The sequence below is a fragment of the Somniosus microcephalus genome, chromosome 13, assembly GCF_052327205.1.
Source record: "Somniosus microcephalus isolate GS21.2 chromosome 13, FLI_Smic_1.0, whole genome shotgun sequence".
Taxonomy (NCBI): domain Eukaryota; kingdom Metazoa; phylum Chordata; class Chondrichthyes; order Squaliformes; family Somniosidae; genus Somniosus; species Somniosus microcephalus.
This window is the reverse complement of record NC_140999.1, coordinates 60,992,479-61,015,947: the sequence shown is the minus strand read 5'-3', so window position 1 is coordinate 61,015,947 and position 23,469 is coordinate 60,992,479. Positions and strand designations below refer to the sequence as shown.

The window sequence follows — 23,469 nt, the reverse complement described above, 5'->3', positions numbered from 1 at the left end:
TGCAAACTCCACACAGACAGTCGCCCGAGGCCGGATTTGAACCCGGGTCCCTGGCGCTGTGAGGCAACAGTGCTAACCACTATGCCACCGTTCATGTTTCTTTCTCTATGTGCAGTATTTTACAATTGTCCGTGTTACATTTCATTTGTCATTGTTCTGTACACGGTCATATTTTGTCCAACTCAATTTTATTTCCTAAGCTGTCTCCTCAATTTTAACTGCCCTCCAAGGTTGGCATCATCTTCAAATTTGATAAATTTGCATTGAGTTTCTGAGTCCAAATCATAAATTAGAATCAGTAGTTTTCCCGGTATTGGTCCCTGGGGGACTACAATCAGCACTCTTTTTACCTATCTCTCTCTCTTGGTTTTGATAAATTCTGGGTTTTTGGGGAATTATTAAATTACAACCTATCCATTCCACTTTAACCTTGGCTGTAATTTCCAGAAGTTGAACTGAATTTCATAGTGCTTGAGAATTCTGTTCCAGGGTGTTTTTGTAGGGCTTTGTTTTGGCCCCAGAGGAGCATTTCTCTTCTTCAGCTCCCGATTACAGAAAGACCTGTTGTCTGCCATTCTCAACCAGCCCATTCCTTTACACCTTCACCAACATGGCCTCCACCTGGACAAGATGTCAGTGTTAGGGAAGTAGATAGTGGTGTCCCACAGGGTTCTGTTCTGAACCCACTTCTTCACTGTGTACATCAATGATTTGGATATAGTGCAAGAGGAAGTGGTGACCAGATTTGCAGATGATACTAAAATAGGAGGAATACCATCAATAATTCTGAGGACCAAAGGAATATGGGAACGGGGTGGGATGAGGCAGCAACTGGGGTGAAGACTACTGGTCCTGTGGAGGATAAACTGCAACATGGACTGGTTGGGCTGAAGGGTCAGTTTCCCTGTTACAATATTTATTAGCGTGTCAGCTGTGACTCAGCGGTTAGCACGCTCACCTCCCCCCGTGTCCTGGTTTATCCCTCAACCATCATGACTATAACAGATTATCTAGCCATTATCTCGTTGCTTGCTCTGTGCAATTTGGCTACCATGTTTTCTACATTGCAATTCAAAAGTACTTTGTTGTCTGTAAAGTGCTTTGTGACATCCTGAGGTCATGAAAGGCACTATAGAAATGCAAGTTTTTTCTTTAATTCTCTGTAATATCAGTGAGAACTAGATCCCAAAGAATTTTTTCCTTGTCCTTCGTCTTGACCTGGAGCCTTCATAGATGGATAGTTTCCCTTCAGTACAGAACTGGTTATACACCTCTTTCTCCACTCTCTGGTGGCCACATTTTTTAAAATTTGTTTATTGGGTGTGGGCATCGCTGGCAAGGCCAGCATTTATTGCCCATCCCTAATTGCCCTTGAGAAGGTGGTAGTGAGCTGCTGCCTTGAACTGCTGAAGTCCATGTGGTGAAGGTACTCCCACAGTGCTGTTAGGGAGGGAGTTCCAGGATTTTGACCCAGCGACGATGAAGGATCGGTGATATATTTCTAAGTCAGGATAGTGTGTGACTTGGAGGGGAACTTGGAAGTGGTGGTGCTCCCATGCGTCTGCTGCCCTTGTCCTTCTAGGTGGAAGAGGTCACGGTTTGGGAGGTGCTGCCGAAGAAGCCTTGGCGAGTTGCTGCAGTGCATCTTGTAGATGGTACACACTGCAGCCACGGTACGCCGGTGGTGGAGCGTGTGAATGTTTATGGTGGATGGGGTGCCAATCAAGCGGGCTGCTTTGTCCTGAATGGTGTCGAGCTTCTTGAGTGCTGTTGGAGCTGCACTCATCCAGGCAAGTGGAGAGTATTCCATCACACTCCTGACTTGTGCTTTGTAGATGGTGCAAAGGCTTTGGGGAGTCAGGAGGTGAGACACTTGCCGCAGAATACCTAGCCTCTGACCTGCCCTTGTTGCCACAGTATTTATGTGGCTGGTCCAGTTAAGTTTCTGGTCAGTGGTGACCCCCAGGATGTTGATGGTAATGCCGTTGAATGTCAAGGGGATGTGGTTAGACTCTCGCTTGTTCGAGATGGTCATTGCATGGCACTTGTGTGGCACGAATGTTACTTGCCACTTATCAGCCCAAGCTTGAATGTCGTCTAGGTCTTGTTGCATGCGGGCATGGACTGCTTCATTATCTGAGGAGTTGTGAATGGCGCTGAACACTGTGCAGTCATCAGTAAACATCCCCATTTCTGACCTTATGTTGGAGGGAAGGTCATTGATGAAGCAGCTGAAGATGGTTGGGCCTAGGACACTGCTCTAAGGAACTCCTGCAGCAATGTCCTGGGGTTGTGATGATTGACCTTCAACCACCGCAACCATCTTCCTTTGTGCTAGGTATGACTCCAGCCAGTGGAGCGTTCCCCCCCCCCCCCCTTCCCTCAGCCAGTGGAGCATTTCTACCCCCCCTTGATGTCAAGGGCAGTGACTCTCACCTCGCCTCTGGAATTCAACTCCTTTGTCCATGTTTGGACCAAGGCTGTAATGAGGTTGGGAGCCGAGTGGTCTTGGCGGTACCCAAACTGAGCATCTGTGAAGCAGGTTATTGCTAAGTGCCGTTTGATAGCACTGTCGATGACACCTTTCATCACTTTGCTGATGATTGAGAGTAGACTGGGGCAGTAATTGGCCAGGTTGGATTTGTCCTGCTTTTTGTGGACAGGACATACCTGGGCAGTTTTCCACATTGTCAGATAGATGCCAGTGTTGTAGCTGTACTGGAACAGCTTGGCTAGAGGCACAGCTAGTTCTGGAGCACAAGTCTTCAGCACAATAGCCGGGATGTTGTCGAGGCCCATAACCTTTGCTGTATCCAGTGTGCTTAGCCGTTTCTTGATATCACGTGGAGTGAATCGAATTGGCTAAAGACTGGCTTCTGTGATGGTGGGGACCTCAGGAGTAGGCCGATATGGATCATCTGGCTGAAGATGGTTGCAAACGCTTCAGCCTTGTCTTTTGCAAGTGCTGAGCTCCACCATCATTGAGGATGGGGATATTCACAGAGGCTCCACCATCATTGAGGATGGGGATATTCATGGAGCCTCCTCCTCCCGTTAGTTGTTTAATGGTCCACCACCATTCACGACTGGATGTGGCAGGACTGCAGAGCTTTGATCTGCACCGTTGATTGTGTGATCACTTAGCCCTGTCTATAGCATGCTGCTTTCGCTTTTTAGCATGCATGTAGTCCTGTGTTGCAACTTCCCCAGGTTGGCACCTCATTTTTAGGTACGCCTGGTGCTTCTCCTGGCATGCTCTTCTACACTCATTGAACCAGGGTTGGTCCCCTGGCTTGATGGTAATGGTAGAGTGAGGGATATGCCGGGCCATGACACACACAGAAACACAGACACACAGAAACCCCACAGTGCAGATAGAGGCCATTTCGGCCCATCGAGCCTGCACCGACACATATCCCGTTACAGATTGTGGTGGAATACAATTCTGCTGCTGCAGATTTCCTTCCCTAAAGGACATTAGTGAACCAGATGGGTTTTTTACGACAATCTGATCGTTTCATGGTTATCATTACTGATACTAGCTTTTTATTCCAGATTTGTTTAATTAACTGAATTTAAATTCCCCTGCTGCCGTGGTGGGATTTGAACTCACGTCTCTGGACTCTGGACTACTAGCCCAGTGACAATACCACTAAGCTACCATTCCCATTGAACACGGTCACAAAGATGAAGCCAAAAAGATGGGGTCCAAGGATGCAGTCTTTCTTTTCAATGTTAAAGATACGGAACAGTTTGGAGATTTCCCCACCGCTGCAGTCCGTGTGGTGAAGGTTCTCCCACAGTGCTGTTAGGGAGGGAGTTCCAGGATTTTGACCCAGCGACGATGAAGGATCGGCGATATATGTCCAAGTCAAGATGATGTGCAACTTGGAGGTGGTGGTGTTCCCATGCGCCTGCTGCCCTTGTCCTTCTAGGTGGAAGAGGTCGCGGGCTTGGGAGATGCTGTTGAAGAAGCCTTGGTGAGTTGCTGCAGTGCATCTTGCAGATAGCAACCACGGTATGCCGGTGTTGGAGGGAGTGAATGTTTAAGGTGGTGGATGGGGTGCCAATCAAGCGGGCTGCTTTGTCCTACATGGTGTCGTGCTTCTTGAGTGTTGTTGGAGCTGCACTTATCCAAGCAAGTGGAGAGTATTCCAGCACACTCCTGACTTGTGCCTTTTAGGTGGAAAGGCTTTGGGCGGGGTGGGGGGCTGGTGGCAGTCAGGAGCTGAATCGCTCACCGCAGAATACCCAGGGGTCGATTTTGTCGAACCTGTCGGGAAGAAGGCGGGACTTCCCCTTTCGGGTTTCTGACCCGCCTACTTCGACGTCCGGCCAATCCGCGCGATTTTCCCTTGATTGACCTTGTTGAGCCCGCCCAGCGGACTCAGCAGGCCAATTAGGGGCCACCCGGCAACAGGTGATGTCACAGACTGAAATTTCATCTGTCAAGATTTCTGACAGATTAAATATCAGTGTTTTACAGCTGTTTGAAGCTGTGAAACATTGACAGTCTGATTTCTAAGATGAGTCCTTCTGCGCTGACTCATTTAGAAATCTCAGCAGCACTAAAAGCTGAAGGCTGTCACTTTTGACAGATCGCAGCCGTTCAGCTTTCAGTTCCGGCTGAGTGATACGCTCCCGACGGCTACAGGAAGAAAGGCTGTTAAGGTAAGTAAAGGTAAGTAAAAGTTCTTTACACACTTTAGACACACCAAACACACTTACCTTTACACTCATGCACCCATCACTCACCTGAGCGCCGACAGCGTGACCCCTCCAACTCATTCAACCCGACGGCCCGCTGCTCTAACCTGGCGTGGTTTGGAGCCGTCGGGAAACCCACACGAAACCCCTCAAAATGGGGATTAGGCTAAAAACTGCGGCACTAATCCCTTCCCGCCTGGTTTCGGCGGGTCCCAGTGCGGGGCGGGTACCCGCCGCCCCTGAAACTTACGTGGGGTGGGGTTTTGAGCAGGATGGTGTCGGGACCCCCAAAGTCGGGATTTTTCCCCCCCCACACGCCTGAAACCCCGCCTGACGGCTCCCCGAAAATCTAGCCCCCAGTCTCTGACCTACTCTTGCAGCCACAGTATTTATGTGGCTAGTCCAATTAAGGTTCTTGTCTTTAGTGACTCCCAGGATGTTGATGGTGGGGGATTCAACAATAGTAATGCTGTTGAATGTCATGGGGAGGTGTTTAGATGCTCTCTTGTTGGAGATGGCTATTGCCTGGCACTTGTGTGGCGCAAATGTTACTTGCCACTCAACAGTCCAAGCTTGGATGTTGTCCAGGTTTTTCTGCATGCGGGCACGGACTGCATTATCTGAGGAATTGCGAATGGAACTGAACACTATGCAATCATCAGACAGCATCCCCACTTCTGACCTTATGATGGAGGGAAGATCATTGATGAAGCAGCTGAAGATGGTTAGAACTAGGACACTGCCCTGAGGAACTCCTGCAGCCATGTCCTGGGGCTGAGATGTTTGGCATCCAACAACCACAACCATCTAGGGCTCCTTGGTGCCACACTTGGTCAAATGCTGCTTTGATGTCAAGGGCAGTCACTGTCACCTCACCTCTGGAATTCAACTCTTTTGTCCATGTTTGGATCTAGGCTGTAATGAGGTCTGGAGCCAAGTGATCCTGGCGGAACCCCAAACTGAGCATCGGTGAGTCCTAATATCTCTTTATGTGGCTCGGTGTCCAATTTTGTTTTATAACGCTTCTGTGAAGTGTCTTGGGACATTTTAGTACATTAAAGGCGCTATATAAATGCAAGTTATTATTGGTGAGTAATTGCCACTTGATAGCATTGTCGACGACACCTTCCTTCACTTTGCTGATGATTGAGCGTAGGCTGATGGGGTGATAATTGGCCGGATTGGATTTGTCGTTTTTATGATCAGAACATACCTGGGCAATTTTCCACTTTGTTGGGTAGATGCCAGTGTTGTAGCTGTACTGGAACAGCTTGGCTAGAGGCACAGCTAGTTATGGAGGACAGGTCTTCAGCTCTACAGCCGGGTTGTTGTAGGGGCCTGTAGCCTTTGCTGTATTCCATTCGCTCAGCCGTTTCTTGGTATCATGTGGAATGAATTGAATTAGCTGAAGACTGGCATCTGTGATGATGGGGACCTCAGGAGGAGGCCGAGATGGATCAACCACTCGGCATTTCTGACTGAAGATAGTTGCGAACGCTTCAGCCTTGTCTTTTGCACTCGCGTTTACTTATTAATAAATTATTCAGGGCAGTCAAATTTGGAAAGCAGCTTCCAAAGATCCTCCAATTACAGATTTTGAAAGCTTTTGTTATTTCAAGAAATGTCCTGTACAAGTCCATGTTCTGTTCCCTGCATATTTCTTGTATTTGTCTTGCTATATATACCTTGTCACTGCTAGTTCGATTGGAAGTCACGTTGAGTCTGCGGTAGAGTAGTCCAAGACCAAAGCTATCAGACTGTTGAGTAATACCCTATCCAGTACTGCGCCTACAATCTGATTTCTCCCCTGTCTGTTCAAGGTGCCAATAGATGCGGTCTTGAGATCTTGTACCTTGTTTTCATCCCATACTTGTTTTAAGGTCTGCAGCAAATTATTTCAATAATGTTGTTCTATCTTGTATGTAAACCTATTCCATCCTGTCCTGGGCCTTGCGATTGTTCCCTTAATTAGTGCTTGAGAAGTACTTCCCTGGACAGTGAATGGTTTAGGAGGCTGTCCTGATTGGGGTGTTGTCTGTGTCTTCAATAACTCTGATCCAATTAGATAGAAAGTTTCTTCCGATGATTGAGGATTTCAGATTTCTCTGTAGGCATATAGCTTTCCTTGGTTCCCAATTCAGCAGTTCAGTTCTAGAGTTATTCTGTTCATGCACAGAACTTCATAAATATTCTCAGTCTCTCTTAGCTGCTGGCTTGTCCCATCAATCACATCCCATTTTTAAAATTTATGTGCTGCACCTGGGTGAGCACAGTCTCGGCTTCCGCGAGTCAGAGGCTCCACCATTGAATCAACCAAAATCAACTGATCTCAGGTTGGAGATTCTGTATCTTAGTGTTGTTTTAGTTGAATCAGCCTTAACAGTATGACAATTGTGTCCAGTACTGTGGTTTGGACCTTCTCTTTGAGCACCTTCCAATTGGCCTGAACCCCCTGAACATTGCTAACTGTGATGGCAATGATATATATTGTATTGTAGGATTCTGGAGTTGTTTCACACTCCAGTATTTCTGAGGAGTTGCTAGTTTGCCTACGATGATTAGTAGCAAAGCTGAGTGAGAATTAAATTATTACTGGAGGATATTCTGTCCAACAGTCACCTCCACTCGCTTGACTAAAATAACACTGAGTATCTTGGAATTCACACTGGCATGTAATGACAATCTATAATTGCATGTATCATGATGATTTATACTGGAATGGTGATGACAAGTCGATCTTTTAAATACTTGGTGCGAAAGAGGAGCCCATTGCTATTGGTGTTGCTGTCTCCGTTGCTTCAAACTTTGCTCTGGGTAATATTTCAGCTCTAGTATTGAAATCACCAAGGATGTGTAGTTTGTTATGTGTGATATTGAGGCAATGACAATGTCCAGGTCATTATAAAATGAGTGAATTAATCCCCAGTTTCATCAGCGCTTGTCGTGGTAGAGTTATGAACGCTGATGAAACAGCATGGTCATCGGCTGATTAATAGATTTGACTGACATTTGGGCCAGTTTATAATGCTGCCTCAGATAGGAAATCAGTCCAGATTCACATAAGCTGCAAAATTGTACTCCCACCACGTTCTAAAAGGTCTTTATCTGCTATTTGAGGACCGCAATGTTGATGTGCTAGAATTAACTCGTGACTAAGGCACTCTGGATACTCTGCTTTGTTCATGAGCGTTCTTGCATTCACAAGCAGTCATTCTTGAGCTGAGACTCTTCCATACTTTATCTGCTGTGTTTTGACCACATTCAGGGAAGACCCATCACCCGGAGATAGCTGACTGGGAATAGATAAATCAGCAATTTTTAGGGCACCTCTTCCTAGCCTCTCCCAATTTAGATTAGAGGTTCGGTCCTAAACAGGACTGCTCAGCCGCCCAGGATGCTGCTGAATGCTATCACCACACCAAGCTCCAACAGTGAGTGACCAAAGTCTTGGTCTCCTGCTAGAGGTGAACAACAGCAGCGTAGTGACAACTCTCCTTGTTATTCCCTGCACTTCCTCGACCCCTGCCCCGGACCTCGGCTTGGTACCTCCCCATGGTAGCACAGCTAAGATCAGCAACATGGTGGGATTGGATTTGGCAATGAACCAGTATCCACCGCTCCATTAGTTCTTGTGTGCTGAGCCACCTTACCAGCCTCCAACTAGAATAGCATTGCCACAGTGAGTACCAGATAACATTAATTTAGACCAGTGCTTGCTCAGGTCAGGAAGATGAGTTTTCACTGTGATGATGTTGTGTAGCTGCTCAGTGTAGAAAAACCAGGGAAAAGTACTGGGTGAGGATTGGTGCCCTCCCACACATAAGCCGCACACATAACAATCATTACTGAGGAGTAGTGCTTCAACAGAGGTGTTTGGAGAGCTCAGGCATCATCACAGTGAAAACTCATCTTCCTGACCCGAGCAAGCACTGGTCTAAATTAATTTTATCTGGTACTCACTGTGGCAATGCTATTCTAGTTGGAGGCTGGTAAGGTGGCTCAGCGCACAAGAATTAATGGAGCGGTGGATACTGGTTCATTGCCAAATCCAAACCCACCATGTTGCTAATCTTAGCTGTGCTACCATGGGGAGGTACCAAGCCGAGAGCTCAGGCAGAGATGTCACCTCTTCCTCTGGGCAGCCACATCCTCTGGATGTCTTGGGGACTTGGGTCAACCTTGGGCTGCTCCCCATCATCGTTAGCTCCTGATAATACTCTGGTACGGCAGCAAACTCAATACCTCCGGCTGTGGCCATCAGTGAGGGGCAGTGTCTATCCATCAGTGCACACGACTTGCAATGACAAATGAGACACAAACTGCACTCGCGAACAGTGGTCAGAAACCCTCCTCTGGTTAATAATCAGTAAAGCACAAATGGGAAGCCCAGGCTACCAGAACACACGAATACTACACTTTTTCAAAGGAGTTTCTGTAGAAAGACTCCCAAGGGGTAGGAAAATTAAGCTGAAAAGATATGTACATGGGCCATTCTCAGTAACAAGCTTACAGTTCCTATCACTTTTGCAACTGCAATTGAACAATACTAGGGCTTGTCCTTGCCCCCACCTGCACTACCCTCTAATTAGCACATTGCAGGGTGTATCCTCAGTCGTGTGGTGGTAAACACTGTGTTATGTTGCCGAACCGGTCACACATTCTCTTAGTAAGATCCTTACTCCTACATCGTCTCCGCTGTAATGTTGATCTGCTGATGTCAGAAAACGGAAAATATTTTCTACATCAGGATTTCATATTTCAGGATTCCACCTCTGTCCTTCTTGTCCTGAAAATCGAACTATTGTTACTGGCTGTCATGCTTATTAAGCAAAAAAACTCAAATCTGCACGCAAAAGCTTTTTAAGCCACATAATTATATTGTTGAACTTACTCTGGTGAAAATTCTGCCCATGAAAATTGCTCCCTTTACAGCTGTGTAGAAATGCTAACCCCCCCCCCCCCCCCAACCCCCTGTATCTCCAGCTCAACACAAAATAGGGATTTTGGCAACAAAATTTTTCTTGTAATATATCAGCTCTTTTTCGAACCATACTTAAATGGGCCGAGAACCATTATCAGCAGCAGTGAGACCCAACACAACTCCTCGATAAATATATAGGGCCAGAAAATGCCACAGAGGAACTGAGAGCCCTAATCCCATCTCAGCTTCAGGTGGTAGTCATAAAACGCTCGGTCTTCAGAGGGAATGGCAATGCCCCTTTAAGCTGTTTTGGAAAACCTGTATCAGTAATTTTGATAGCACATCGTTGCCCCTTGCACGGAATCTCATACTGATACATTGCTCAAAACAATTGGTGTTTACCACAAAAACATCTGTGAGGATTGTCTCGAGCTCTTTTAAAGGGCTGGGTGAAACTTGGCAGCATGAGTCCTAGGATCCAGGGATAGTAGGGCCAGCCGGAAAGAGGAAAAATTCATGCACGCTATTGTGCTTACTATGCCATTGCAGGTTGGAGCCTTCGCCCTTGTATAATTAGCCTGAGGTGGCAGATGTCAGAAATGTTCTGTGTGAACCTGCCCTCAGATCCCGCCCCCACCCATGGTCTTGCTGCACAACTGCCCACATGTTCACACCTACACTTTTCCCATCTCTGACTACGCCCTTACTGCTTTGAATGTGAAACTAGTGCCTGGAAGAATCACTTTACTAAATCCTGAATTTCATTCTTAAAAGGGCATTGTTTCCTGGAATTTCTGGTATTTTATCAACCCTGTATTAATGCCACATCATCCTTTAATGGGCCTGATTAAATGCTTTTAAAAAAGATGAATAATTAATCTGGTTAGGCACAGAATTAAATTTTATGATAGTAAATGTAAACACAACCCTATGAGTGCTCAGTTGAACACACAAGCTCCTGGTGCAGGGACCGTGAAACAGGTTGAACACAGGAGGGTTTTTTTAATGTAGAAACCTAGAGGAAGGGCTGAGGCCCACAGTCCAAAGACTACAGTACTATGGTTTAATAGAGTAGGAGAGAAGAGCAATGAGTAGAGTAGTGACGAGGCCAAGCAAGGCTTTGGTTTAAATAGATTGTAGATTGAAGAGAAGATATAGGGTGGTCGGATAAATGTTCTAGAGATTTGCTCATTTTCTTTGAGGGTCAAGTCAGTAGAAATTTTCCCTTTTCTAACCTGTGTCTTTTTCTTCTGTTATGTAGACAGGACAAGCTAAAAGTTCATATGAGGAAGCACACGGGAGAGAAGCCCTACTTGTGTATTGAGTGCGGAGCTGCGTTTGCGCACAACTACGACCTGAAGAATCACATGCGCGTCCACACGGGCCTCCGCCCCTACCAGTGTGATGCCTGCTTCAAGACCTTCGTCCGCTCCGACCACCTGCACAGGCACCTTAAAAAGGAGGGCTGCAATGGCACCCCCTCCACAAGGGGACGCAAGCCTCGGGTGAGGGACACCAGCGGCCTTGTGCCCGAGGGGTCGAATGATCCTGGTTGTGGAGAGGGCATCGGGGAGGAGGCTGCCAACCTGAGCATGGAGTTGGAAGAAAACAGCAACCAACAGCACTTTGAAGATCGATCTGAAGAAGATTGTTCCAAGATTTTGGAGAATGAAGAGCCAGAGAGGCTGAATGTAGACGAGGATATGATTGAGGATAGCAAAAGCCAATTGTGTGAAAGCTAAACCAAATCATGGTAACAGGGGGATGGGCAGGGAAAAGGGGCACAAACCTTCTATAAGTAGTTCCTCATCCTTTTTAAACAAAAATGGGCAAGAAGGATTTTTTACTTTAATTCAGAAATAGCTTGGTAGTACAGTGCTAGACCTCTTGTTTTACAGTTTAGACAAAGGAAATCACTGCTAGAATCTTAAGTAGGAGTTGACCTATGCTACACTCTTCAGGCCCTGGTAACTGCTGAGTATTCATCCTTGGTACAAAGTGAGATGTTTGCTGACTCTCAGTGCAAATGATGCTAATTGATTAATGTATCAGCGGCCAAGGCTAATACAGGTACTCACCCCAATATCACCACAGGTACCCAGTATTAGCATTGGTCAACTTCTAATTTTAATCAACTAGAAAGTAACGTTAAATTATGATATTTTTTTTGAATTCATAGTTTGGTGTAAGTAGCTTTTATTTTTTAATGTTCAATCTTATGAATATACAGTACAAACACAGGACAGGAACAGCTGTAATGAGATCGATTATAGTAAAACAAGTTTCTTAGCGTTTTTAAAAGAAAATTTAGTTTTTTGTTTCCAAAGTCAGGTTCCACATAATTTTTATTTAAAAAAAAACCTTTTGCTGTTGTGCAGACGGGTTTAAAATCTAAGAATTTAGTTGTTTTTAAAAGAACGTTTACTGAATGTACAGCGTGTGTGACAATAGTGAATTTGAAAGGATTCGGGAGTGAGATGGTATGGGAAGGGCTTACACCTTTTCAGGTTAGCAATAAATTTGGAAGGCCTAGCACTTTTATACAGAGGGTTCCATCAGTATGTGGATCAGGACCCTTTGTAAAAATGTTTACAAGTGATATCCCTAATCAATCAAATATGGAGAAAGGGAAAGGGTGAGAAAACTACTAATTCTATTTTGTAACATAATTATATAGACCCTCTAAGCTCATTGCACTTATAGCCAAGAGCTCAATTTGGGCTAGGTCGTACAAGGCCCTCGTCCAGTCTTGATCAGTTTGGTCCATATGAGGCAGGGGGAAAAGAAAATGAGATTGAAAACTGATTTTAAAAGAAAATAATCAGGTTTATTTAATTTTATGGCAGAAATTGTAAATTAATTTTCTAGCAATTCCCTCTTGAAAGCCTTGTGAGATGTTGAGAAATCCTAGCAGCCTGATGCATTGTTGAAGAGAAAAGCCTTCATCCCAATTAATATTTATCGGGCGACTGTAGCCTTTTGTTTTCAGGTAACTAAATTTGGCCATACAATACTCTTGCCTGGTGTAAAATCCAAGTACAATTTTGGCTTTGTCAGTGTGTATCCAGGCAAGAAGATGAAGGTTATTGCCCAATATAGCCTTTATCGGAGGTAACTTGGCATGCATTGTGGGTGTGCTTGAGAGCTTTTTGGTTGCTGCTCCAGCAGAGCTCACAAGAAAAGTAGATCTCGAGCCTCTGAGATGAAAGTATTTCTATAATAACTCCTCCAGTTACCATCAGACACTTAACTACCAACTAGAATACCTAAAGCAGCCAAATAGAATACCTAAAGCAGCCAAACACAACCTCCAAAGGCATTCACACCAATCTAGCACGGTTGGAACGGGAGAGCCTGCTGACCATTTATTTACAGTAGAGTTTTAGAGATTGGTTGACATTTAGGAGAGGAGCGTTCAAATGACCTTTTTAGAATGTATACTAAAACTCTTATCATGCAACAATAGGTTTGGTGCTTATAATTGGTGAGGGAAGCTCCCAATCTCTCTCAACTATTTAATTGAATAGCCAACTACTCTATAATTGCTCATTGATTTTGATTGGTTAACCATGGCAGGCTGGCCACAATGCCCTCTCCAGTTGGTCTTGTTCCCTCCAAACTATATCCAGTCTCATATGGAGAACTGAAGCAACATTGGGTGTATCATTCTGGCTAACAAGTCCTAGTGTGGGTGTGTAAATAATATATATTTCACTTAATAAGATTTTATTTAATGGATTGGCCTTTTTTTGATAGTGAACTTGTGGGGCAAGATGTGTATTTCAGCACTGTGTGAAAAGGAGCAGGTATGGGAGCTTAGAGGGGAATGAATGTTAGACACCACTACAGGCAACATTTACCACATTCCTTATTTTTGCACTAAAAAATCTTCAACATGCAGGAACAGGCACTGTTAGATGCAGAATACACCTTTAGCATACATTTCTGGTTGAATAGTCAGCAAGGTCAAGATACCAACAGTCAAAGCTCAATTATATATATTTGTGTTCAGAGCATTTTGTCATTCTTACACACACCATAGACCCTCTCTAAAATGCTACCCTTGGGAGTTGTATGAAAGTGTGAAGGCGTGTGTTATATAGGAGGGTTCTCTTTTTGTTTAAATTTTTCTTTTTAAATATTGCTTCTCTATTATAGAAGGAGCAGTAAAAAAGATGAATGCGATATGCGGGGATGTGGTATTTTTGAGAGTGTTCAAATGAAGAGGCTCGTCATGTATTTGTGCAGATTTGTTAACTTCTTGTATCCCAATGATGAATGTGATAAAGTGTTGTATGAATTCTAGACTAACATTGTACTTGGGATTCTCATGAAACACAGCATTAGTTAATCTAACTTTGAAGTTGTGGGCTGGTATGGAAAACTACTGGGCCATTTAATTGGACTTACTGAGCAGCTAACCCTACTCGATCAGGTTCAGAGCCATATCCTTTGCAAATACTTGTGCCTCATGGAAATACTAGGCAATTCATTTTGGATGAGCAAAGTGATTAGCAGGGGAGCCATATCTTTGTCTGTGGGCAATCAAATATGTATGTATGTCTAATGTATGTATATATAATATATATTCAAATATCCTCTCTTTCCCCCCCACCTCTAATTTCTAGTCCCTGTGAAGTTTTGTCTAGTCACTGGATTATTGTAAACTGTTCTCCTTGTCCCCCTCTCTGCTCTGGCATCATGTTGCATTTGGTCTTGGTTTAATCAAGCTCTCCTACCATAATAATCGTCTTGACACACACGATCTACTGAAGCCATGTAGTAAAATTTCAACTGTTGGGTGGGTTTTTTTTGCTTGGTAGGTGAAGGAAAGTGAATCGGGTTTCAGATGATGTTGGATCTAAAGTAGTGAGCAGCTGATGACTTCCTTCAGTTTCTCTAAAACCACAAGTTACTTGCCATGAGGAAGGCCATTCGTCCCATCTTAATTCATCCATCCAGCTTTACACTTTCCCCGTCCCCCAATTGCTGCATCTAGTTTTTTCTTAAATGAATCCAGGGTGTTTGCCTTCACCATCGCTCCATTCCATGTGATGATGGATTCCGTGTGTTTGAAGAAAAGCTTCCTGATAAAGGTCTTAATGTTACCTTTCACTAGTTGGAACCTGGGTCCCCTTGTCCTACTCGCACAGTTTAATTTGGCGTTCTGAAATTAGTTTGGGAGGGGGAAAATGCCACAAACAAGTCTCGCTGTTAACAATTTGTGAATGTCAAGTCTTTGCATAAAAAATAATTTTGGGGAATAAAGCAAATGTTTAATGACCAAAATATATATATGATTTAATTCACCAACGACCACTCTGTACAATGCGTGGGGTACAATTGCCCAAGAGTAAAGTGCTGACTGTGATGCCATCTACTTAATTCCAGGACTTGTATCTATCTCTTCCATTCGATCACTCTTGCCCTCCATCATTCCATTTCACTTGCAGATGTATTCCTGGAGGGTTTCTTCAAATGACCTCCCGCCTTCAACCGCCCCACCCGGTCAAACAGCTTTTTATCCCATCTCAACAACAACTTGCATTTATATAGCACCTTTAACGTAGTAAAACGCCCCAGCCCCTTCACAGGAGCATTACCAGACAAAATGTGACACCGAGCCACATAGAGATATTAGGACAGAGCTTGGTCACAGCATAGGTTTTAAGGAGTGACCTAAAGGAAGAGGAGAGAGGTAGAGTGATATCCCAATATTTTTATAACTAATAAACAAAAGTGTTCAAAGAAAATGAAAAATACACCCTTCTTATTAACGCCCCTTTTCACCTGGATTTCTCACAGCAGTGTCCAGTTGAATCTTTAATTCCTGGAGAATCCAGGACAATCCTGGAGAATTGGCAACCCTAATTCAGTGTCAGTGGAGACACATTAGGACAGTGCCGCTCAGAACTGGGGTCCCTGGGACTCTAATCCACAAATCTGTGACTGGGGAAGTGGCGGATGACGACAAGCCATTCAAAATATGTGGTATTAACAAATGTTTTAACATCCTAAATATGTCGCATTCAGTCAAATGTAGTCAGTATTAGGTCAACATGATTTTGACTCTGGTTCTGAAGACGTACGATTGAAGTTTTTGAGTTCAGCTTTGACCAGTACTATCACCAACTCTGAATAAAATACAAATGCCTTTTTATTTATTTCTTCTGTTCTCAAAACGTTTTGAAATTTATGAGGGAGGGCAGTGTTCACAGCTTTCAATTTGATGGTGAGCAGGTGTGTATGAGTTTCTGATAGACATTGGCTAGATCTTTTGCTAGCAGGTTTCAGTGGGCAATGCCCTGGTTGGCTCTCCATGTCCTGCCCAGGAGGAAACTCTGTGCATATGTGGTTACATGAATAGGCAGAGCTCCTCGCCCAGCAGCTAACATTTAAATATTTAGACAGTGCAGGAAGCAGTGTTCAAGCCTTAACCATGCAGAGTTAATTTATTAGTGTTCGGGAGTTCGTAGGGGACCCACCTTGAGCATTTTTAAACCTGGTTTGATGCCACACTACATTTAACCATCATACTGTGTCAAATGGTATGTAGTGAGAGACTGCCCCCTCCAGGGAGTCACGTGCTTCTCTACAGAATCGGGTTAGGCCCTGACTCCAGAGTTAGATTGCAATTTTAGAATTAAGCTGTAATGTAAGCACGCCTCATAACTACTATAGGCTCTGTTTTGGCATCATTTCAGCTGTGGTTCCTGAGATGATGATTAATGAATCCCTTTAGCAGTTGGAAGAAGGTGGAGGTTGTACTTACTGGAGTCCTGCGAACAGTGATTCAGAAAATCATTTCAGTTGAAGAATTTGAATTATTTTTAATGTGTTTACAGCCGTTACTTAACTATTCTGGGTGGATTAATGAATACATTTTCTTGCACACTGTTTTTGCCCATTGCTGGGTGCTAATTTACAGTAATGTGGGAGATAAATAAGTACCCATAATGACTAAAATTTAACAGTTTAATATTTTTGTAAGTTTTAGAACGAAGGGGAGAAACTAAAACAGTGCAAGCTGTTTCCAAATATTTTAAATTAGTGTCTGCAAAACACTTGATGGAAAAATTATAGGGATGAAATTCCTCCTGTCAGTGATTTGGTGGAACAAGTGCTGTTTTATACTTGCATAAAGTTATCAACCGGAGGATTTTATCCTTTAAATTGAGATTGTTTTAATCACAAAATAGTAAGTGGTCAAAATTTATTTCCTTCTGAATTCTGAACATTGACCTAATCTTTAAATCTGTGCAGTTTTACCCAATTAATCAATGGCCAGTTGAATATCCAACTTGGCTGTTCTATATCATGTGGCCAATAATCCTACACAAGCACGTCAGAAACCCTACCATAGCCCAGAATGACTGCCTCCTACAATACCTGCACTGCATGTTGGTTCATTCAAAATCTTTTCTCCTCCCCAGCTGGGGGTAATTGCTCTGATATCCCATGACATTAGAGTTTTTGAGTTCACAAGGGTTACTGTCACCTTAAATGTTTTTTATGCCACATGTTAGGATGAATGGTTTTAAGCCACCTTGACTCTTCATGTGGTAGTTTTACTGAAAAATCAGCTTGTGCAATTTGAGAAAACCAAATAACCCTGGAGCATTGTAGAGGGTGCAGAGAAGAGCAATGAGACTGATTCCATGTGTAAAGGGGACAATCTATGAGGAATGATTAGAGAAGCTTAGTCTTTACAGTCCAAAAACGGCTAAGAGGGCATCTCCTGGAAGTGTAGAAAATATTAAATGATACAGATAAAGTAAATCACTATATCAGGAAAGTAGGGCCAGAGAGCATTAGAAATGAGGAGTGAAAAGTAAATTTAAGATATATTGGAAAGAAGCTCTTAACTCTGATTGACAAAAGGTTTGGAATGGCCTGGCAGGCAGTATTGTAGAGATGAAAACAGAGGATTTTCGAGGTGCAGTTGGATGCTGTGTTGAGAGAGTCCGTGTGTTAGAGAGATGGCCTTTATGGGCTGAATGGCCTTTATGCGTCCCTGACTTTTCTTGTGTTTAATGTTCCCTCAGCCCCTCCTTGTTGTAGTTTATCATCTGGGAAAATGAGGGTTGTTACTATTATGATGCAGGAATGCAGGCTAAAATTGGATTTAGAAAACTTCCTGTTGTGTTTCATGAGTTTCCATTCTTTATTCCAAAATGAAATGGTGCATCAGCACAGGAGCCTAGAAGTGGAGTGGCATCTCATGTATAATTCATTGTTAAAGCACAGAGGGAACATTCCATACTTTGTGTGCATAGATTCTTAAGCTGGGGAGGGAAAGAGAGAGAGAATATAAAAATTGCACTTTGGGCTATTGGTAAATTTTATTGTTGTAAATAAAACCACTAAATCAATCAGCGTAGTCCAAAATACTTACTTAGTTTTTATACTGAAAAAAATCCAAAGAAATTGAGTACTGTTATGCATATATTGTACACTTTGAATTTTTCTGCCCAGTTTAAATTTTTTTCCATTTCTTTTTTTAGTTTCATATCTTTTATTTGAGTGCACTGTTGCACAACCTTTTGAATTTTACAACAAAACTAAATTCCAACAGGCAAGATTTAAAATATATGATAAAATACGCATATACACACACAAGCAAAATAGGGGGCATGTGAAGATTAAAGGATTTTACTCTACACAACTGGCAGCTTGGGAATGTTTTGGGAATTATATTTATAATAATGCGCTTTGGAATACAGGCAGGGCTTTGGGAATCTGTGGGAATCTTTTCTGCCAGTTCTTGAAGTTCATCATTTTCCTTGAATCATTCTGAGGAGTGAGATTCTTAGTTAAATGTAATATATCTTTGATTTTAAGTATTTTTAAATTGCAACAGTTCAGTACGACCAATGTAATGTTATTTATCACTCAGTCATTAACGTAGCATTTGATCTTTAAAAAGGCCTGTTGCAGAACTTTGTTTTTGTATTATACTTTCTCCCTGCCCTCCTTCTGTGGGACTAGTCACTTTCCACCCTCCTTCTCCACCCCCTCCCCCCCCCCCCCCCCACCCCCCATTACAGGCACAGCAGAACTGGACACCCAGGTTGCGCAGAAACCCAGTGATCTGTCAACGGTGTGTCATGGTGTCCTACAGCTCGCACTTACTAACCACCACATCGCCTGCACAGAGCATCTTGAGAGACTCGTACATGAAACAGCAAAACAAGCTTCAGAGCTGTTTAGGTCTGGAAAAATTACACATACCAAACAAAACCTTGAAGGCAATTATGTTTCAGAACCAGGCAGGAAATTCGCACGGCCGCCTGGTTAGTGCTGACCTGGCTCTTGTATTGGCAGCACTATGGATTTTTTTTTAATCTCTTGAAATGCCTTGCAGACATAAGCCGAATACTTAGGGGAGTGTAAGGTGTCTGCTCAGAGATTGCAAACGAACCTATGTGACCCTGGCAATAGTGCTGACAGCATTGCTACTTTTTAATAGATTCAAGCAGGGAAGGAATGGGCAGATGCAGTCTCCTGACGTATATGAGACTGCCAGTCCGAGAATGCTTATGGAAACTCGCCCATTCCTGTCTACTATCTAACAGATACCCTAAGCTCTATTAGAAAGCACCTTTTATTAGCATTTTATAAGCTCTGTGATGTCAATATTAGTGGACAAACACTGAACGTGTTTGACATTTCTTTCCATTCTCATTTACTATAAATGGGTTAACACCTCTGCTAAGATACAGTACAAAGGAGTATCATGTGAACGCATTAAACGTTTGTCCCCAAGTCTCATTTCTGGGCTATAGTCACACTTTCTCTCTGGCCTTGCTACCTGCCGCCCTAGATACGTATATTACATTTTAAATTGTTCCTCTTCTCCAATCATCATGCCTGTCAAATATATCACAATGAAGTTTTAATTTGAAATTAAATAACCATGCATTTTTAAAAATCTCTTCAACATGTTAGTGGATTTCTAGAAACAGTACCTGACCTTTCTGTTGGGTTTCTCCAATGTCTATTGGACCTCAAGAACTGGAAAGGAAGCCAGGTCTGGTAGATACCAAAGCCTTGTATTTGCTTGCTGTGGCTGAATGATGTAATGCCTTACTGTTATCGTTGTGTAATGACATGCTGTACTGTAATGGATGATGGGTATTTTCTCAGGTTCTATCATAGGGTGGGATCCAAGGTTTGAAATTTGCTCGAGAAAATTTGACATTAGTGTTTCATTATCACCCTCCTTCTTCCCCCCCCCCAAAAAAAATCCTGTATGACAGGAACTGTCTGCGACTATATTTATTTTATTAATTTGGTTATTCCAATTACCAAACCTGCATCTTGTCTTTTTTTAAGTGATTTAAAAAAAAAAATTATGTCGTAGACCTTCAAGAAATATTCATTGGGTATAAGCCCAAAAATGTAATGTGTTTTTTATTTAAATACCTTGAATGTTTTTTTTAAGTTTCTCCAAATTTAGTATAGAAAATAAAAGCTGTATTCTGTATATTGTGATATGAGTATCAACCGTGTAATTACTTTGTGAGCAATTGAATTTGGATGTTACTGCAGGCCATTCTCACTGTCCCACCAGTAACTCGTTTCACGCTTTGCCAGTCCCAGTCCCAGTCCCTAGAATCGCTTAGCATAGGTTGCTGGGGCTGGATTGAGTTCAAAGGTGAGCACGCCATGATAAAAACTCTTTTTATACTTCTGCCTGGGCTTTAAAAGAGCTTAACACAACATGGCCAGATACTTCACCCCCACCCCAGGATTATCAGTGCATTAAGACTGGAAACATAGCTTGAAATCTGCTGGGTCCTCTTGCGTCCTGCTTTCCCTATGGTGCCAGTCTGTGTTGGCTGGGAACAAGCCAACCGCCTGGCATTAGAATCTTCACATAATGCGGATAGTTGTTAAGTCCCAGTTTAATCCCATTGGTAAGAAAGGTACTTCCTGTTGTGAACCGGGCTCTGCACAGCTCTGTCCGGAGTAGTAGTTCTCTTGTCTGTGACTCCCCCTCCCACTTCAGTGGGAACCATTTAATCACTGCTCTGCCTCCTGTCAGCACACCATGGTTGGGAATGTGTCACGCAGGGAATCACAGACACGAGCTTGTATCTTACCATTGTTGGCCTATTATCCTGTGTTTTTTTGCTGAATATTGGGGTCAAATTAGCAGTGAATCGTGTGGGATTCCTGTCTGTCTGATTCAGGCAGCCTAATGCATATCTCCAGTTTCTTCCTGACGTAAACCGAAGAAATGGAGTTCAGGTGCCAGGCTGGTAACTCTGACTGAATTGGGCAAACAATGGCAGAAAAACTGTGAGACCGTGTTTAACTGGGGACATCTAGGTCTAAACTGGTTTTAGGTCTGCTGGTAGGATGGTTTAGCAGGGCACAAGGACAGGTACAGGTAGCAGCTGCATGTTCATTAATGGGTTTAAACACCCTGGAGAACATTGAGGAAAAGATAAAGCAGAGCAGTAACACCAATCTGTTTGTGCAGAAATGTAAACATACAGCTTTTGAGTTGACTACAAACCATTGGATTGTTCCTGTTTTCTTTTATCAAGTTCATTCATCTGTTGCTATCTCTGTTTCTCCCCCCAATTTTCTCGTGTGTCCTTCCCTTGTCTCCTGAAGGCTGCAGTTACACTGACCACTTTCTGGTACCCACTTGTGGCTATTTTTCACACAAAAGCCTAGACAGCAAGTGTTGACAGACTATTTTATCATGAAATTCATCACAATCAAACCTGCTCCTGACCTCACCTGACATCCCTATTACAAATATATATATAATATGTATATATGCGCACACACACACTTGTTTCAGCACAGCTCACTAGCTGTGCTTTTTTCTTTTCCTAGCCCATGGGTGCTGAAGCCAATCTTAACTTAGCTCAACCAGGGCAATGGTTAACATCACAGACTTGGAATTGAACTGGGATCTTCATGGTCTGTATGTTTAAATTCCAATGTAGCTTAGGAGGTTATTAATCTACTGGATTTGACAGTAGAAACAAAGAAGAAAACAACACACGGTTCAGATTTGTTGTAGGTTTTACAAAGTTTCTTGGCCATTTAAACACACTTTCCCCTTTGCCAATTTTCCGTCCCTCCACTAAATGCATTGACCGCTAGCTGGGTAATTCACCAGGTGGTAATTCTTCACATGTGTAGGCGGGGTATTTTAACAGGGGCAGCATCTACATATGCACATTTGCCAGCAGTGGGTGTCGAGAGTGAGAGCCTGACCAGTTTTCTCCCCCTAACCCCAAGGGTACTGATGGCAATTACGACCCCCTCCCCCAAGCTAATGTCAGCTAATCAAGTATTGATTGGGCAGGGCGGTGCGGAGGGAAAGATAAAGTCTGGGACTTCCCTAGCTCAGCTAGTCATAAGCCCACGAGCATCATCTTTGTAATCCTTAGGAGTAATTTAATTCAGGTTTTGGTCAAGGCAGTAAGAATGTAGTTTGGCGCCTTTCAATACTTGTTCTCTGTCACTGGCTAACAAATGTATTTTTTTAAATTTCTTAATTCCTTCCTAAAGCTTTTAATTCCTACTGAATAAAGTCACTTTTACTGAGATTGAGAGCATTCAGTACTTCCCCGTTCCTGACCGTCTACTCGGAGCCAGCAGGGTGCTGGTTTAGTGTAACGAAGGTAATTGAATTTCTGCAGACGGAATCGAAGACTCGTCGCGGTCACCGAGCAGATTTCAAACCCATTTTTAAACATAAAAATATGTTTTCACTCCTCTTCAGGGTTAGTTTTGCGAAGCAATCAAAGCTGTACGTTACTTTTTGAAGATTGTACTGTAACTTGTTAAATGAAATGTTATTTTTTTTGCACTAATAGATGACTTTTGAGTTTCCCCAAGATGTGTTTGTGTGACTTTTTTTTAAAATGAACTTTGTCCTCGTGTGCCTCCATAGTTCACAAACTTAAATTTTCCAGATTGTGCCGAGATAGTATTCCCAGGGTAGGTTAATTTGTCTTTCCAATCATCCTCACACTATCTTCTTAGTTACATTTACAATCTAATCATAATGGATATTTGTTCACCCAGCATTTACCATGAAATCAAAGGAATCAGCAAACTTATTGTCCATGATTTGGTACAATACTGCACTAGATTATAGATGAATACAAATACTGATGCCAGCTATGCAGGTTAGAGTAACGAGTCCTGGTTTTGCCTGCAGGGTTGAACTATTACCTCTTACCTTTGGCAGGAAGAAGTAATACACCCCTTAATGGGGAAGTGCCAGGATTGTGGACACCAGTGATGCGAGTGAGGAGATGAAGAGTGGGGGAGGGAGGACAATCCAACTTGTCTGAGACATGCCCAGTCCAGGACTTGCAAATAGGTGGGAAGCCTGGCCAGTGGGGTGTGTATATCCCCCTGATCCACCATCAGTAAATTTTACAAGGAAATCCACTAGCCCTTTTCACACTCTTTAAAATCTATCCCTCTTTTCCTTGACCTGCTTTTGCCCCATAGAAAACTGGCCAGTTTCTCCAAGACTCCTCACTTCTACATGCTTCTGGGGATCAGAGAGGATTGGGGTCAGAAACCTATAGATACTAAATCAGACTACTGCCTCAGCAAACTTCAAAAGTCTGTCAAAAAAAACCTCTGCGTCACATTAGTCATTAAGCTGCAGTGAGTTGCCTGATTGTTCACTAATCCATCCAGTTGCAGTGTTGGCAAAATGTTTGCACTGATCACAACAAAGAAACCTGCACCACCTATTTAGCAGAGTGCAAAGCACCTTTGTTGTTTGACTCGCCTCTTGTGTGTGGAATTTTAGGATGTATATATATTGCAGTATTGCATCAATGTGAAGCTGT

General features: G+C 43.2%; 1 protein-coding gene across 1 annotated transcript in view; it reads left to right on the top strand.

Moving 5' to 3' along the window:
• LOC147108362 (zinc finger and BTB domain-containing protein 7A-like) overlaps window positions 1-22,494 on the top strand; it is a 129,979-nt gene extending 107,485 nt beyond the window's left edge. Inside the window, exon 3 of the mRNA XM_086004959.1 lies at window positions 10,890-22,494. Coding sequence (XP_085861085.1) covers window positions 10,890-11,370 — 481 coding nt within the window. The 3' untranslated portion in view covers window positions 11,371-22,494. The remainder of the gene's footprint in view (window positions 1-10,889) is intronic.
• Window positions 22,495-23,469: the final 975 nt, after the last annotated feature.